Below are 14,319 nucleotides of genomic sequence, written 5' to 3'. Positions count from 1 at the left end.
TATGCAATGTACTTATTTCAGTGCTTTTTTTTTAAGAAATTTGTAAAATTTGCAAATCTGGTTTTTGCTTTGTCATTATTATGGTGTATGGAGTGTAAATTTGACAGATGTATTAAAAATAAAACACTGAAATAAGTAGATTGCATAAGTATTCATATCCTTAACTCAGTACATAGTTGAAGCACCTTTACAGCCTCAAGTCTTTTTGGGTCTGATGCGAAAAGCTTTGCACACCTGTGCTTTGTCATTATTGTGTATGAGATGTAGATTGATGTGGAGAAAAAAAGTAATTTAAAGCAGTTTAACATAATGCTGCAACAAAACACAATGTGAAAAAAATGAAGGGGTATGAATACTTTTGCAAGGCACTGTAAGCCTGGCATATTTAAGTTAGTCTGCCTTATTGTCACTTGATTTGGCTCAAAACAAGTCAGACTAATTGAAATAAGCCTGACTTATTTGGTAAAATTGTTTTATGGAACACCCCCCAGGATTTCCAAGGTAAGAATCTTGACAACATTCGTGTTTGTTCCTATCATTTCTAGTCAGGTAGGTGATGTTTTATTTATTTATTTATTTTTCATTAACAATATTCCCAAACGTATTAACTATATCATGAAATATCTTGATTCTTGAATGTGTGTAAGTAAATGCATTTTGTACCTAGATTATGCTAGTTGATCTATAATGGACAATGGACAAAGTAGCCTAATAGCATAATCTATTATTCATAAAAACCTGTCTTAATAAGACCAGATATGGTTGTCATGCCATAAAACATTTTGGTAACACTTTACAATAAGGTTCTTTAGTTAACATTAGTTAGCCACATTAGTTAACATGAACTGCACTTATACAGCATCTAATAATCTTTGTTAATGTTAATTTCAACATTTACTAATACATTATTAAAATCTTGTTAACATTAGTTAATGCAGTGTGAACAAACAATGAACAACTGTATTTTCGTTAACTAACGTTAATGAAGATTAGTAAATACAGAAACAATGGTTAGTTCATGTTAGTACATTAACTAATGTTTTAATGAACCTTATTGTAAAGTGTTACCAAGATTTTTAATACGACTGACTTTGTATTTAATGTGAATTTAATAAAAACGCCACGAGTTACTAATTAAAATATTTACATTGTACAGAAGGACATTTGAATTTAGACATTTAGCAGTAGCATTTAGCCTAACAGTACATGCATTAAGCTTTTTTTATTATAATGAATAAAAAGAAAGAAAAAGCAAGCTAGTTCATGCACGCTCAAAAACTCTCATTATAATCACTGAAGCTGTTTTCACTGTGAAATGATTATCTTACTCAAATTCGTACACACATCTGGACTGTTTTGTTTCTGATAAGAGAATTCACCAGAAAGTTCAGTCAGCGAGATAGTGAACAAAATCTCGGCGTTTCTTTGATGACTCACCTGAACACCTCTGATTGCTCTCGTTGCCCCTGGTAAAAAAGAAAAGTGCACAAAAATACACTTTAAGTATAGTTAGAGCACTTTTAGTACATTACTGAAAAGTGTACTATTTTCGCACACTAATTTTGTACTTAATTTACTAAAAAATAGTATTAAGTATATGTTAAGATAAACTTAATACCATCTAAGTGTACTCAACTGTGCTATTTTGAGACACCCTGAAATTGAACTAAAATGTCCTTTTAACACACTATATATGTATTTAAAAATATATATTTAGTTACAACTAGAAATACACTTGAACTCTACTTTTAAACATTTACAAATATATTTATGACTAATTTAAAGTATAATAGTAATATATTAAAAGAATATATAAATTGTGGAAAAAAGTGTGCTAAATCCTGTATTTTTTGTATTATTTTACATTACTGAAAAGTGTACTATTTTCGCACACTAATTTTGTATTTAATGTACTAAAAATTAGTATTAATTACGTTTTAAGATAAACTTAAGACCATTTATGTGTACTTAACTGTGCTATTTTGAGACACCATGAAATTGAACTAAAATGTGCTTTTAACATACTATATCTGTCAACACACACACACACACATACCTCAAGGCAATAATGTTTTGTTAGAATTACCACACTCAGAATCAATTTAAGTGTTAGTGCTAATAATGCATTCATTTTAAGTGTACTTAAGTACAAATTTTGAGAAAATGTACTTCTACTACAATACAATATATTTTTAATAAAATCTATTTAATGTAAACTTAAAATTACCACACTCAAAATCAATTTAAGTGTTAGTGCTAATAATGCATTCATTTTAAGTGTACTTAAGTACAAATTTTGAGAAAATGTACTTCTACTACAATACATTACTAATATATTTTTAATAAAATCAAAGTAATGTAAACTTAAAATTACCACACTCAAAATCAATTTAAGTGTTAGTGCTAATAATGCATTCATTTTAAGTGTACTTAAGTACAAATTTTGAGAAAATGTACTTCTACTACAATACATTACTAATATATTTTTAATAAAATCAATTTAATGTAAACTTAAAATTACCACACTCAAAATCAATTTAAGTGTTAGTGCTAATAATGCATTCATTTTAAGTGTACTTAAGTACAAATTTTGAGAAAATGTACTTCTACTACAATACATTACTAATATATTTTTAATAAAATCAAAGTAATGTAAACTTAAAATTACCACACTCAAAATCAATTTAAGTGTTAGTGCTAATAATGCATTCATTTTAAGTGTACTTAAGTACAAATTTTGAGAAAATGTACTTCTACTACAATACATTACTAATATATTTTTAATAAAATCAATTTAATGTAAACTTAAAATTAACACACTCAAAATCAATTTAAGTTTTAGTGCTAATAATGCATTCATATTAAGTGTACTTAAGTATAAATTTTGAGAAAATGTACTTCTACTACAATACATTACTAATATATTTTTAATAAAATCAAAGTAATGTAAACTTAAAATTACCACACTCTAAATCAATTTAAGTGTTAGTGCTAATAATGCATTCATTTTAAGTGTACTTAAGTACAAATTTTGAGAAAATACTTCTACTACAATACATTACTAATATATTTTAATAAAATCAAAGTAATGTAAACTTAAAATTACCACACTCAGAATCAATTTAAGTGTTAGTGCTAATAATGCATTCATTTTAAGTGTACTTAAGTACAAATTTTGAGAAAATGTACTTCTACTACAATACATTACTAATATATTTTTAATAAAATCAAAGTAATGTAAACTTAAAATTACCATACTCAAAATCAATTTATGTGTTAGTGCTAATAATGCATTCATTTTAAGTGTACTTAAGTACAAATTTTGAGAAAATGTACTTCTACTACAATACATTACTAATATATTTTTAATAAAATCAATTTAATGTAAACTTAAAATTACCACACTCAAAATCAATTTAAGTGTTAGTGCTAATAATGCATTCATTTTAAGTGTACTTAAGTACAAATTTTGAGAAAATGTACTTCTACTACAATACATTACTAATATATTTTTAATAAAATCAAAGTAATGTAAACTTAAAATTACCACACTCAAAATCAATTTAAGTGTTAGTGCTAATAATGCATTCATTTTAAGTGTACTTAAGTACAAATTTTGAGAAAATGTACTTCTACTACAATACATTACTAATATATTTTTAATAAAATCAAAGTAATGTAAACTTAAAATTACCACACTCAAAATCAATTTAAGTGTTAGTGCTAATAATGCATTCATTTTAAGTGTACTTAAGTACAAATTTTGAGAAAATGTACTTCTACTACAATACATTACTAATATATTTTTAATAAAATCAATTTAATGTAAACTTAAAATTAACACACTCAAAATCAATTTAAGTTTTAGTGCTAATAATGCATTCATATTAAGTGTACTTAAGTATAAATTTTGAGAAAATGTACTTCTACTACAATACATTACTAATATATTTTTAATAAAATCAAAGTAATGTAAACTTAAAATTACCACACTCTAAATCAATTTAAGTGTTAGTGCTAATAATGCATTCATTTTAAGTGTACTTAAGTACAAATTTTGAGAAAATACTTCTACTACAATACATTACTAATATATTTTTAATAAAATCAAAGTAATGTAAACTTAAAATTACCACACTCAGAATCAATTTAAGTGTTAGTGCTAATAATGCATTCATTTTAAGTGTACTTAAGTACAAATTTTGAGAAAATGTACTTCTACTACAATACATTACTAATATATTTTTAATAAAATCAAAGTAATGTAAACTTAAAATTACCATACTCAAAATCAATTTATGTGTTAGTGCTAATAATGCATTCATTTTAAGTGTACTTAAGTACAAATTTGGAGAAAACATACTTCTACTACAATACATTACTAATATATTTTTAATAAAATCAATTTAAGTTTTAGTGCTAATAATGCATTCATTTTAAATGTACTTAAGTACAAATTTTGAGAAAATGTACTTCTACTACAATACATTACTAATATATTTTTAATAAAATCAATTTAATGTAAACTTAAAATTACCACACTCAAAATCAATTTAAGTTTTAGTGCTAATAATGCATTCATTTTAAGTGTACTTAAGTACAAATTTTGAGTAAAAGGTACTTCTACTACAATACATTACTAATATATTTTTAATAAAATCAATTTAATGTAAACTTATAATTACCACACTCAAAATCAATTTAAGTTTTAGTGCTAATAATGCATTCATATTAAGTGTACTTAAGTACAAATTTGGAGAAAACATACTTCTACTACAATACATTACTAATATATTTTTTAATAAAATCGAAGTAATGTAAACTTAAAATTACCACACTCAAAATCAATTTAAGTGTTAGTGCTAATAATGCATTCATTTTAAGTGTACTTAAGTACAAATTTGGAGAAAACATACTTCTACTACAATACATTACTAATATATTTTTAATAAAATCAAAGTAATGTAAACTTAAAATTACCACACTCAAAATCAATTTAAGTGTTAGTGCTAATAATGCATTCATTTTAAGTGTACTTAAGTACAAATTTTGAGAAAATGTACTTCTACTACAATACATTACTAATATATTTTTAATAAAATCAAAGTAATGTAAACTTAAAATTACCACACTCTAAATCAATTTAAGTGTTAGTGCTAATAATGCATTCATTTTAAGTGTACTTAAGTACAAATTTTGAGAAAATACTTCTACTACAATACATTACTAATATATTTTTAATAAAATCAAAGTAATGTAAACTTAAAATTACCACACTCAGAATCAATTTAAGTGTTAGTGCTAATAATGCATTCATTTTAAGTGTACTTAAGTACAAATTTTGAGAAAATGTACTTCTACTACAATACATTACTAATATATTTTTAATAAAATCAAAGTAATGTAAACTTAAAATTACCATACTCAAAATCAATTTATGTGTTAGTGCTAATAATGCATTCATTTTAAGTGTACTTAAGTACAAATTTGGAGAAAACATACTTCTACTACAATACATTACTAATATATTTTTAATAAAATCAATTTAAGTTTTAGTGCTAATAATGCATTCATTTTAAATGTACTTAAGTACAAATTTTGAGAAAATGTACTTCTACTACAATACATTACTAATATATTTTTAATAAAATCAATTTAATGTAAACTTAAAATTACCACACTCAAAATCAATTTAAGTGTTAGCGCTAATAATGCATTCATATTAAGTGTACTTAAGTACAAATTTGGAGAAAACGTACTTCTACTACAATACATTACTAATATATTTTTAATAAAATCAAAGTAATGTAAACTTAAAATTACCACACTCAAAATCAATTTAAGTGTTAGTGCTAATAATGCATTTATTTTAAGTGTACTTAAGTACAAATTTGGAGAAAACATACTTCTACTACAATACATTACTAATATATTTTTTATATATTAACTTATTTTAAACTTAGGATTAGTATGTAAACAGTCTACTAAAAATCAACTAATGTTTAAAGCATTTAAAGCACACTTTCGAAAAACACACTAATAAAACACTTTTGTATGTTTTTTCTGTAGTATACTTTATTTTAGTACACTAAAAATTTAAGTATTACTATTATTTAGTATAGTTTTGTGTACTAAAGTCCTACTGAAGTATAAACATACTTTTAATTAGTATATTTATAGTGTATAACCATCACACTTTTATTTAACACAAAAAAAATAACAATGTACTAAAAATGTATTCGCAGGTATTTAAGTGTATTTTCATTGCATTTAAGTATATTTTTTTTTTCACTAGGGGCATTCAAAAGCTCAACAGAATCGTGTGTGATTCTAACCCTAACACGTTTTTTTACACTGTTTAGACAGTATAAATTAGCAGAACAGTATTAAGTAGTACATTAACCATGCAATCCATGAGTATCGCCAATATGGCTGTGACCAAATAGAGATGTAAGCGCAAACCCTCTATTGGTGAGAAGGTGCGATGATTCCCTCAGACAGAACAAAAAGTAGTTCATTGAGTAAGTGGATTTTGTGGTTCTTCTGTTGGTTCAGTGGCCTGTGATGGTGATGTGTCTCAGGTTGTCCCGCACTCGAACAAACTCTGGCGTGTTTTGCAGTTCCTGTCTGCGTCTCAGCTCTTCCTGCTCGTACTGCGAGGAGAGAATCACAGCTCTGATGAGTTTCCTGAACACTAATAATACAGAACTAGTTCAAACAAATTTGGTCAAGACAAACTTTAAGTTGGCTTGAGAAAGCCGGGCCAGAAAGTTGTAAAAGTTTGAAAGCTTTAAAAAAAAAAAAAAAAAAAAAAATTAAGTTTGACTATTTTTAGTCTGAAATAGTTTAAAGTAGTCTGAAAAGCTTAATAGATAAATAGATTTACATTTACATTTATTCATTTAGCAGATGCTTTTTTCCAAAGCGACTTACAAATAGGGAGATTATCAAGTTACTAACATGTTGTTAGCATGATTAGCAAGTTGCTAGCATGTTTTTAACATTTTGTTAGTATGTTTTTAACATGATTAGCATTTTGCTAGCATGTTTCCAGCATGATCAGCAAGGTGCTAGCATGTTTTTTACATGATTAACATGTTGTTAGCATGTTTCCAGCATGATTACCATGTGCTAGCATGTTTTTAGCATGTTTTATCATGTTGTTAGTATGTTTCTGTTAGTATGTTTTTAGCATGGTTAACATTTTGCTAACATGTTTCTAGCATAATTAGCATGTTTTATCATGTTGTTAGTATGTTTTAGCATGATTAACATTTTGGTAACATGTTTCCAGCATGATTAGCAAGTTGCTAGCATGTTTCTAGCATTATTAGCATGTTGCTAGCATGATTTTAGCATGTTTTACCATGATTAGCATGTTGTTAGGATGCTATTAACATGATTAGCATGTTGTTAGCATGCTTTAAATATGATTAACATGTTGTTAGCATGTTTTTAACATGGTTAGCATGTTTCCAGCATGATTATCAAGGTGCTAGCATGTTTTTAGCATAGTTAGCATTTTTTATCATGTTGTTAGTATGTTTTTAACATGGTTAACATTTTGCTAACATGTTTCTAGCATGATTTACATGTTTTCTCATGTTGTTAGTATGTTTTAACATGATTAGCAAGTTGCTAGCATGTTTCTAGCATTATAAACATGTTGCTAGCATGTTGTTAGCATTTTTTAGCATGATTAGCATTTTGCTAGTATGTTTCTAGCATGTTAATAGCATGATTTTAGCATTTGGTTGTTAGGATGTTTCTGTTAGTATGTTTTTAACATGATTAGCAAGTTGCTAGTATGTTTCTAGCATGATTAGCAAGTTGCTAGCACGTTTCTAGCATGATTAGCATGTTGCTAGTATGATTTTATCATGTTGGTAGCATGTTTTAGCATTATTAGCATTTTGCTAGCATTTTTCCAGCATGATTAGCAAGGTGCTAGCATGTTTTAGCATGATAAACATGTCATTAGCATGTTTCCAGCATGATTAGAAAGTTGCTAGCATGTTTCTAGCATGTTAATAGCATGGTTTTATCATGTTGTTAACATGTTTCTGTTAGTATGTTTTTAGCATGATTAGCATTTTGCTAACATGTTTCTAACATGATTAGCAAGTTGTTAGCATGATTTTAGCATGTTGTTGCATTTTTTATCATGATTAGCATTTTGCTAATATGTTCCTAGCATGATTAGCAAAGTGCTAGCATGTTTTTAGCATGATTAGCATGTTAGCATGGTTCTAGCATGATTAGCAAGTTGAGATTTTTCCCAGTTTTAATCGTCATTTTTAAGAAAAGCGTAAGTCCGATCAGTTAGAAAAGATACAGCAACTAGAGTCAGATCAGTCTGTAGATCTGGCCTGAGTTTGGAGTTTGTGGAGTTAAAGCTCTAGGAGAAAGATAGAGTTGATCATTTTAGTCTCAGAAGAATAATGACTGTAATTTTAAATAGCATTTCAGAAAGTTGGCTTTCTCAATCTAACTTAATTAAAACCTATTTTTTGTTTTCCACTGGGATTTAGCGCATTTAAATGGTACGTCACTGTTCAAAAGTGATACTGGAAAGATTTGTTTGATGTTTCTTAATTCTTATTGTGCCATTGTTGTGATTGTAGTCTCAGTGTTGTTGTCCTCAGTGTGAAAAGATGGATCTCTAAATCATACAGTCATCGTTGGAAAGGGTTCAAATACACAAAAATGCTGGAAAACTAAAGAATTTGTGGGACCTGAAATATGTTTCTGAAGAACAGCAGACAGTTTAACTGTTCAGGACAAACAAGGGACTCATGAACAACTATCACTAAACACAAAAACACAGCTGTGGATCATTCAGGTAACAACACAGTATTAAGAATTTGAGCAGTCATTTTTATAAATTCAACTAATTATTTTTTCTTGTGGACTGTATGTAAATGTATTGTATGTGAAATATCCTATTCAGGTCAGTACTAAATAAAAAATAACATGCAAAGTGTACCTCAACTGTTATATCTCTCCCTTGATTGCGTTTACCCTATAATTAGCAATCTAAAATATTTAATACAATTACAAATATGGAAATTGTAAATAAGAAACCATAAAGCTTGATGTTAGTGCACCAGTGAAAATACCAAATATGAGTGTCATTTCAAAAAGTATTTTAATATGATTAATTTAATCAACGAAGCTGTCTACACTATGAAATCTCTCTTTCATTGTACGTTTATCTGCTCATTGAACAAACCTCTGCCATTTTAGGGATGACTAATCAGAACGCTTCTGATTGGTTATTCCATTCCTAAGATCAACAGAATCGTGTGTGATTGGTTATTAAGCTCAATGCTGTTAAAAATAGAATGATGCAAAATAAGCTCTAAATTTAGTGACGCAGTCAACGTTTTTATTTTTAATTTTCACTTAATTCGTGGCAGCAGTAATAGATTTCGTTTAAAAGTGCAAGGGGTTATTTGTACAAGTTTGTTGGCATTTTTACTGTAAGTCCCCGTTAATTTCCGAACTGTGCGCAAACAGCAGATGCACTCTTAAAAATAAAGGTGCTTCACGATGCCATAGAAGAACAATTTTTATCTAAATGGTTCCATAAAGAACCTTTAACATCTGAAGAACCTTTCTGTGTCACAAAAGGATCTTTGTGGATTATAAAAAGGTAAGAAAGAGATGGTTCTTTAAAGAACATTTGACTGAATGGTTCTTTTTGAATCCAAAAATGGTTCTTCTATGGCACTGCTTGAAGAACCTTTTAAAGCACCTTTATTTTTAAGAGTGTGCCCAACACTCATGCAGACTAGAAAGATTCATCCTTGCCCAGTGTCTGCACTTTTTCTCTTCATAAGAGCTAGCAATAAAAATGTTTACTGTTGTTTCTGTCTTTTCCAACCTTATCCTTTGGGCTTATGATGTTCTAATGTTGTAACTGGCTCACACAAACTCAATAAGAGATCCAGTTGGCGTTGTTTTCTAGCTGTAGGTCAGATCAGTGGTCTGTAGATCCTCTTTCTCAGGAGCTGATGGAGGTCTGTTGTGATTGTTTCAGACAACAGATGCTCTGATCCCTGGGAATTGGCCTTAACTCATCCACACAGCCTCACCACACACACCAAATCTTAGAAGCGCCCTGTTTTGTGTGCGTCAACTGTAATAGCCTGCTAATTTCTCCATGGTTATCAAGTCATCCGAGAAACCGTCTGGTGTTATAAATGAGCAGGAGGGGCTGACGTCGTTTCGAACTCACCATCTGTGGCTGACTAGCAGTTCACGATGTAAACGTCTTCGACTGGAAGACTCTAGAACAGGGTTGGACAGTTCCTTCGGGTGGATAAGATTGTCTTGGGCTTCAGTAGTCTGCTGAGATGCAGTGGTCGCACAGCTGGAGCTTTCTGATGGACAGAGATGACATGGTTTTCAAAATGCTTTCAAAACTATGAGGTTATGAAGTTATGAGGTTCTTACGCAAAAATGTTTTCAAGAAAATCATAAAGGATTAAAAAAAATACCTGTTTTCTGATTCTCGAGTCCCATTCTTTGTGAAATTACCTTAAAGGGGGGGTAAACAGAATTAGAATTGTTAGAATGTATTGTTTTTGTATTTTTTTATTTATTATTAGGCACCTATTGTATCCTTCTTCTGTTTCTTCCGCTATTGAGTCTATGGCAGCCCATAGAACCGCTTGCGGGAAAGTTGTGAAATTTGGCACACTGATAGAGGACAGTCTCAACATTAATCATAGCAAATTTGGAGTCTCTAACTCTCTAGCACCACCACTTTCACTCATGTTTATGCTAATAACTTCTGAACCATAAGGCACAAAATTATTTTTTTTTTTTCTAAATCCTTGGCTTATGCCAAGTCGAATGAACACAAACATTTAAAAATCATGAGGTTTAGTTTTTTTCATATTTTAATTGTTTGTAAAATATTTTAATTGGTTTGTCTGATTCTTCAGACCATGCTGGCAAAAAGTTATGCAATTCAAGTTGATTAGTCCAATTGTTCTCAAATAATGTGCAAACAAATTCTACGAAAAGCACACAAAAATGGATGTGAGGCTATATCTCCGCAACGGTTTGGCGTATTGAGACCAAACTTGGTGTGTGGTATATATTTCATGTCAAAATGCAAAACAGTTTTCGTTTAACGCATCAATGAATTTGCTGGAAAGATGCCAAAGTGCATCCGAAGCTGTATCTCCGCAAAGCTTTGACATATTTGCGCCAAATTTTGTGTGTGCCGTTGTCACCTCACACTGATCACACCACATCAGTTTGGTAACAGCGCCACCTATTGGTCAAGAGTAATAAACCATTCATTAACCATCAATTATGAAATTTCCAAAAATGCTAATAACTGTGGATTGCATTAGCCTATTGTAATGAAAGTGGTCTTAAAATAACGAAAACGGTTTCATATTTCGACATGAAAAATAACTTTTTGTCAGCATGGTCTGAAGATGATTTCAAGTTAAATTTGGTAAAGAAAATTGGACCAACAGTCTAGGAGGAGTTTTTCAACATTAATCAAAATGGCGGACAGGAGGTTTGGCCAATTTTGGCGTAATTGGTATCAATGTTTTCAGCATGACCCAAGGAATATTGAGATTACTTTCATTACAATAAGCAATTTTCATCAGAAGTTATTAGCATTTTTTTTGAGTACTGTCAGGGCATGGTGCCGTTCAACTCGCCATGCCCCTTTGAATCTAACAAGGGAGTTTTAAGATTTTTGGCCAAACCATTCAGTAGTTTTTTCATATCTCTTGACCACTAGATGGCACTGCACCGAAACACTGCAGGTAGCCTCAGGTCATGCTTGTTATCACACACACCAAGTTTGGTCTCAATACGTAGAACCGCTGCGGAGATATAGCCTCACTTCCAATTTTGCATGCTTTTCATAGAATTTGTTTGCATGGTATTCGAGAACAGTTTGACTAATCAACTTGAATTCCATAACTTTTTGCCAACATGGTCTGAAGATGATCTGAGCCAATTTTGGAGTTCAGACTTTGAGAAAAAAAGAATTTTGATTCTGTGTCTTACGGTTCAAAGGTTATTAGCATATACACAAGTGAAATTTTGAACAAGTGGTGGCGCTAAAGAGTTTGAGTTAGAGACTCCAAACTTGCTATGGTTAATGTTAGGACTGTCCTCTATCAGTGTGCCAAATTTCACAACTTTCCCACAAGCGGTTCTATGGGCTGCCATAGACTCAACAGCAGAAGAAGAAACGGAAGAAGAAGAAGAACGCCAACGCCAACGAATACAATAAGTGCATTCGCATCTTCAGTGCTTGACCCATAATAATACAATAGTTTTAACAAATTATGTACTTCAAGACATGACATGTTATTCATGTCAAAATAAACTATTCTAGTCTATACTTTGTTGTTTAGAAAAATGAACCCGCTAAGACCTATTCTCTTAGTATACAAGCAGAAATGTGTTTATAGTCAATCAAATTTGTTTAGCATGTGGAACAAGATTCGTAGATTCTTCTTAAGGTCCACATGTCGTTTTAGGAAAACAGAAGAACAATTGTAGACTACCACTAATGCTTTAAGAAACCATGACTGAGTTGAGGTAGACACTAACAGCTTAACAGCTCATTGTAAGTGTGGCACTGGCATTAGGACATACACACACAAATAAAACATGCCAACACAGCGGCTGCCAAGTCTGTCAGACGACAGCTGAGTGCACCTTATGCTCTCTTTCTCCTGCCAAGAACATTGTCATTGAGAGCTCCTGCCAGGATGCTGTTAGAGACGGTGGGAAACACTCGTGTCTGTGTCACTGCGGATATCAGCTGCATTCGGCTTTGATTTAATATGAAAGTCTCTTTAAATCATTTTAGGATAGTAAACAAGCCTCGCATCTGTGGGTTTGCTGCGGTAAATCCTGGTCAAATCAGCAACAGAAATGACGAAAATGAGAAAAGCTCTTTTGTTGCATCAAAGAATAGTTTGTGAGCTTTACTTTTACTTTGTAAAGAGTTAACAATCACTCAAGTCACAATATATTCATTAAAAAACAACAACACACAAAACCAGTCTTTTGGTTGTAGCAATAGCCAAAAATATATCGCATGAGTCAAAATGTTTCTTTTATGCCAAAAATCATTAGGATATTAAGTAAAGATCATATTCCATGAAGATATTTTGTACATTTCTTACCATAAATATATCAAAACTTAATTGTTGATTAGTAATATGCATTGCTAAGAACTTTATTTGGACAAATTTAAAGGTGATTTTCTCAATATTTGGATTTTTTTTTTTTGCACCCTCAGATTCCAGATTTTCAAATAGTTGCTGCAGTAAATCCTGTTTAAATCATCAGCAGAAATTACAAAAAATATAAAAGCTCTTTAAACTAATTTTGTTGAATCAAAGAATAGTTTGTGAGCTTTACTTTTACTTTGTAAAGAACTAACAATCACTCAAAAAAACAACAACAACAACACACAAAACTTAAGTAGCACGGGTATATTTGTAGCAATAGCCAAAAATATATTGTATGAGTCAAAATGTTTCTTTTATGCCAAAAATCATTATGATATTAAGTAAAGATAATGTTCCATGAAGATATTTTGTAAATTTTCTACTGTAAATATATCAAAACTTAATTTTTGATTAGTAATATGCATTGCTAATAACTTAATTTGGACAACTTTAAAGGTGATTTTCTCAATATTTAGAATTTTGTTTTTGCACCCTCAGATTTTCAAATAGTTGTCTCTTGGCCAAATATTGTCCTATCCTAACACATCCATACATCAATGGAAAGCTTATTTATTCCGTTTTCAGATAATGTATAAATCTCAATTTTAAAAAATTGACACTTATGACTGGTTTTGTGGTCCTGGCTCACATATATAAACTATTTAATTAATCATATGTAACATATATTCATTTATTGAAATTACAATTTTATATATATAAAAAATGTGTAATTGTAATTATTATTTTGTAGAATACAAAGGTGGACAGTAGTGAAGTATTTTTACTCTGCTGTAAACATACTTCAAGTGTTTGTACTTTATCAGTGTTTTTTCTTTACAAAACTTTACTTCACAACATTCCAAAGCATAATGTTGTATTTTTTACTGCACTACATTTCATATTAAATATCATTTAATACTTTGTTACATTAGAAATCTTTTACTTTCTTATCTTACAATGAGTAAAAGTAATTCAAAGATTTACTTTAGTAGAAGAAAGTACAACATTTTTAACGTTCTTAAGTATTAAAGGTTAAGGCGAGACACTGCAGGTGAATAGGCTAAAAATTGCAAACATTTTCTGAATTACAAGT

At 29.8% G+C, this 14,319-nt stretch overlaps 2 protein-coding genes across 2 annotated transcripts in view; one reads left to right on the top strand and one right to left on the bottom strand.

Moving 5' to 3' along the window:
• acap3b (ArfGAP with coiled-coil, ankyrin repeat and PH domains 3b) overlaps positions 1 to 14,319 on the top strand; it is a 235,515-nt gene that overhangs the window by 177,678 nt on the left and 43,518 nt on the right. The gene's annotated exons all lie outside the window — the stretch shown is intronic.
• On the bottom strand, positions 6,552 to 10,527 carry LOC141293548 (actin-associated protein FAM107A). Its single transcript, XM_073825572.1, has 3 exons — positions 10,503 to 10,527; positions 10,241 to 10,385; positions 6,552 to 6,687 (listed from the first exon to the last, which is right to left on the bottom strand). The coding sequence occupies exons 1-3, from the start codon at positions 10,525 to 10,527 to the stop codon at positions 6,552 to 6,554; spliced, it is 306 nt and encodes a 101-aa protein (XP_073681673.1).

Source organism: Garra rufa, chromosome 20 (genome assembly GCF_049309525.1).
Source record: "Garra rufa chromosome 20, GarRuf1.0, whole genome shotgun sequence".
NCBI lineage: Eukaryota > Metazoa > Chordata > Actinopteri > Cypriniformes > Cyprinidae > Garra > Garra rufa.
The sequence above is the reverse complement of the archived record's forward strand: the minus strand, read 5'-3'. Positions and strand labels throughout refer to the sequence as shown.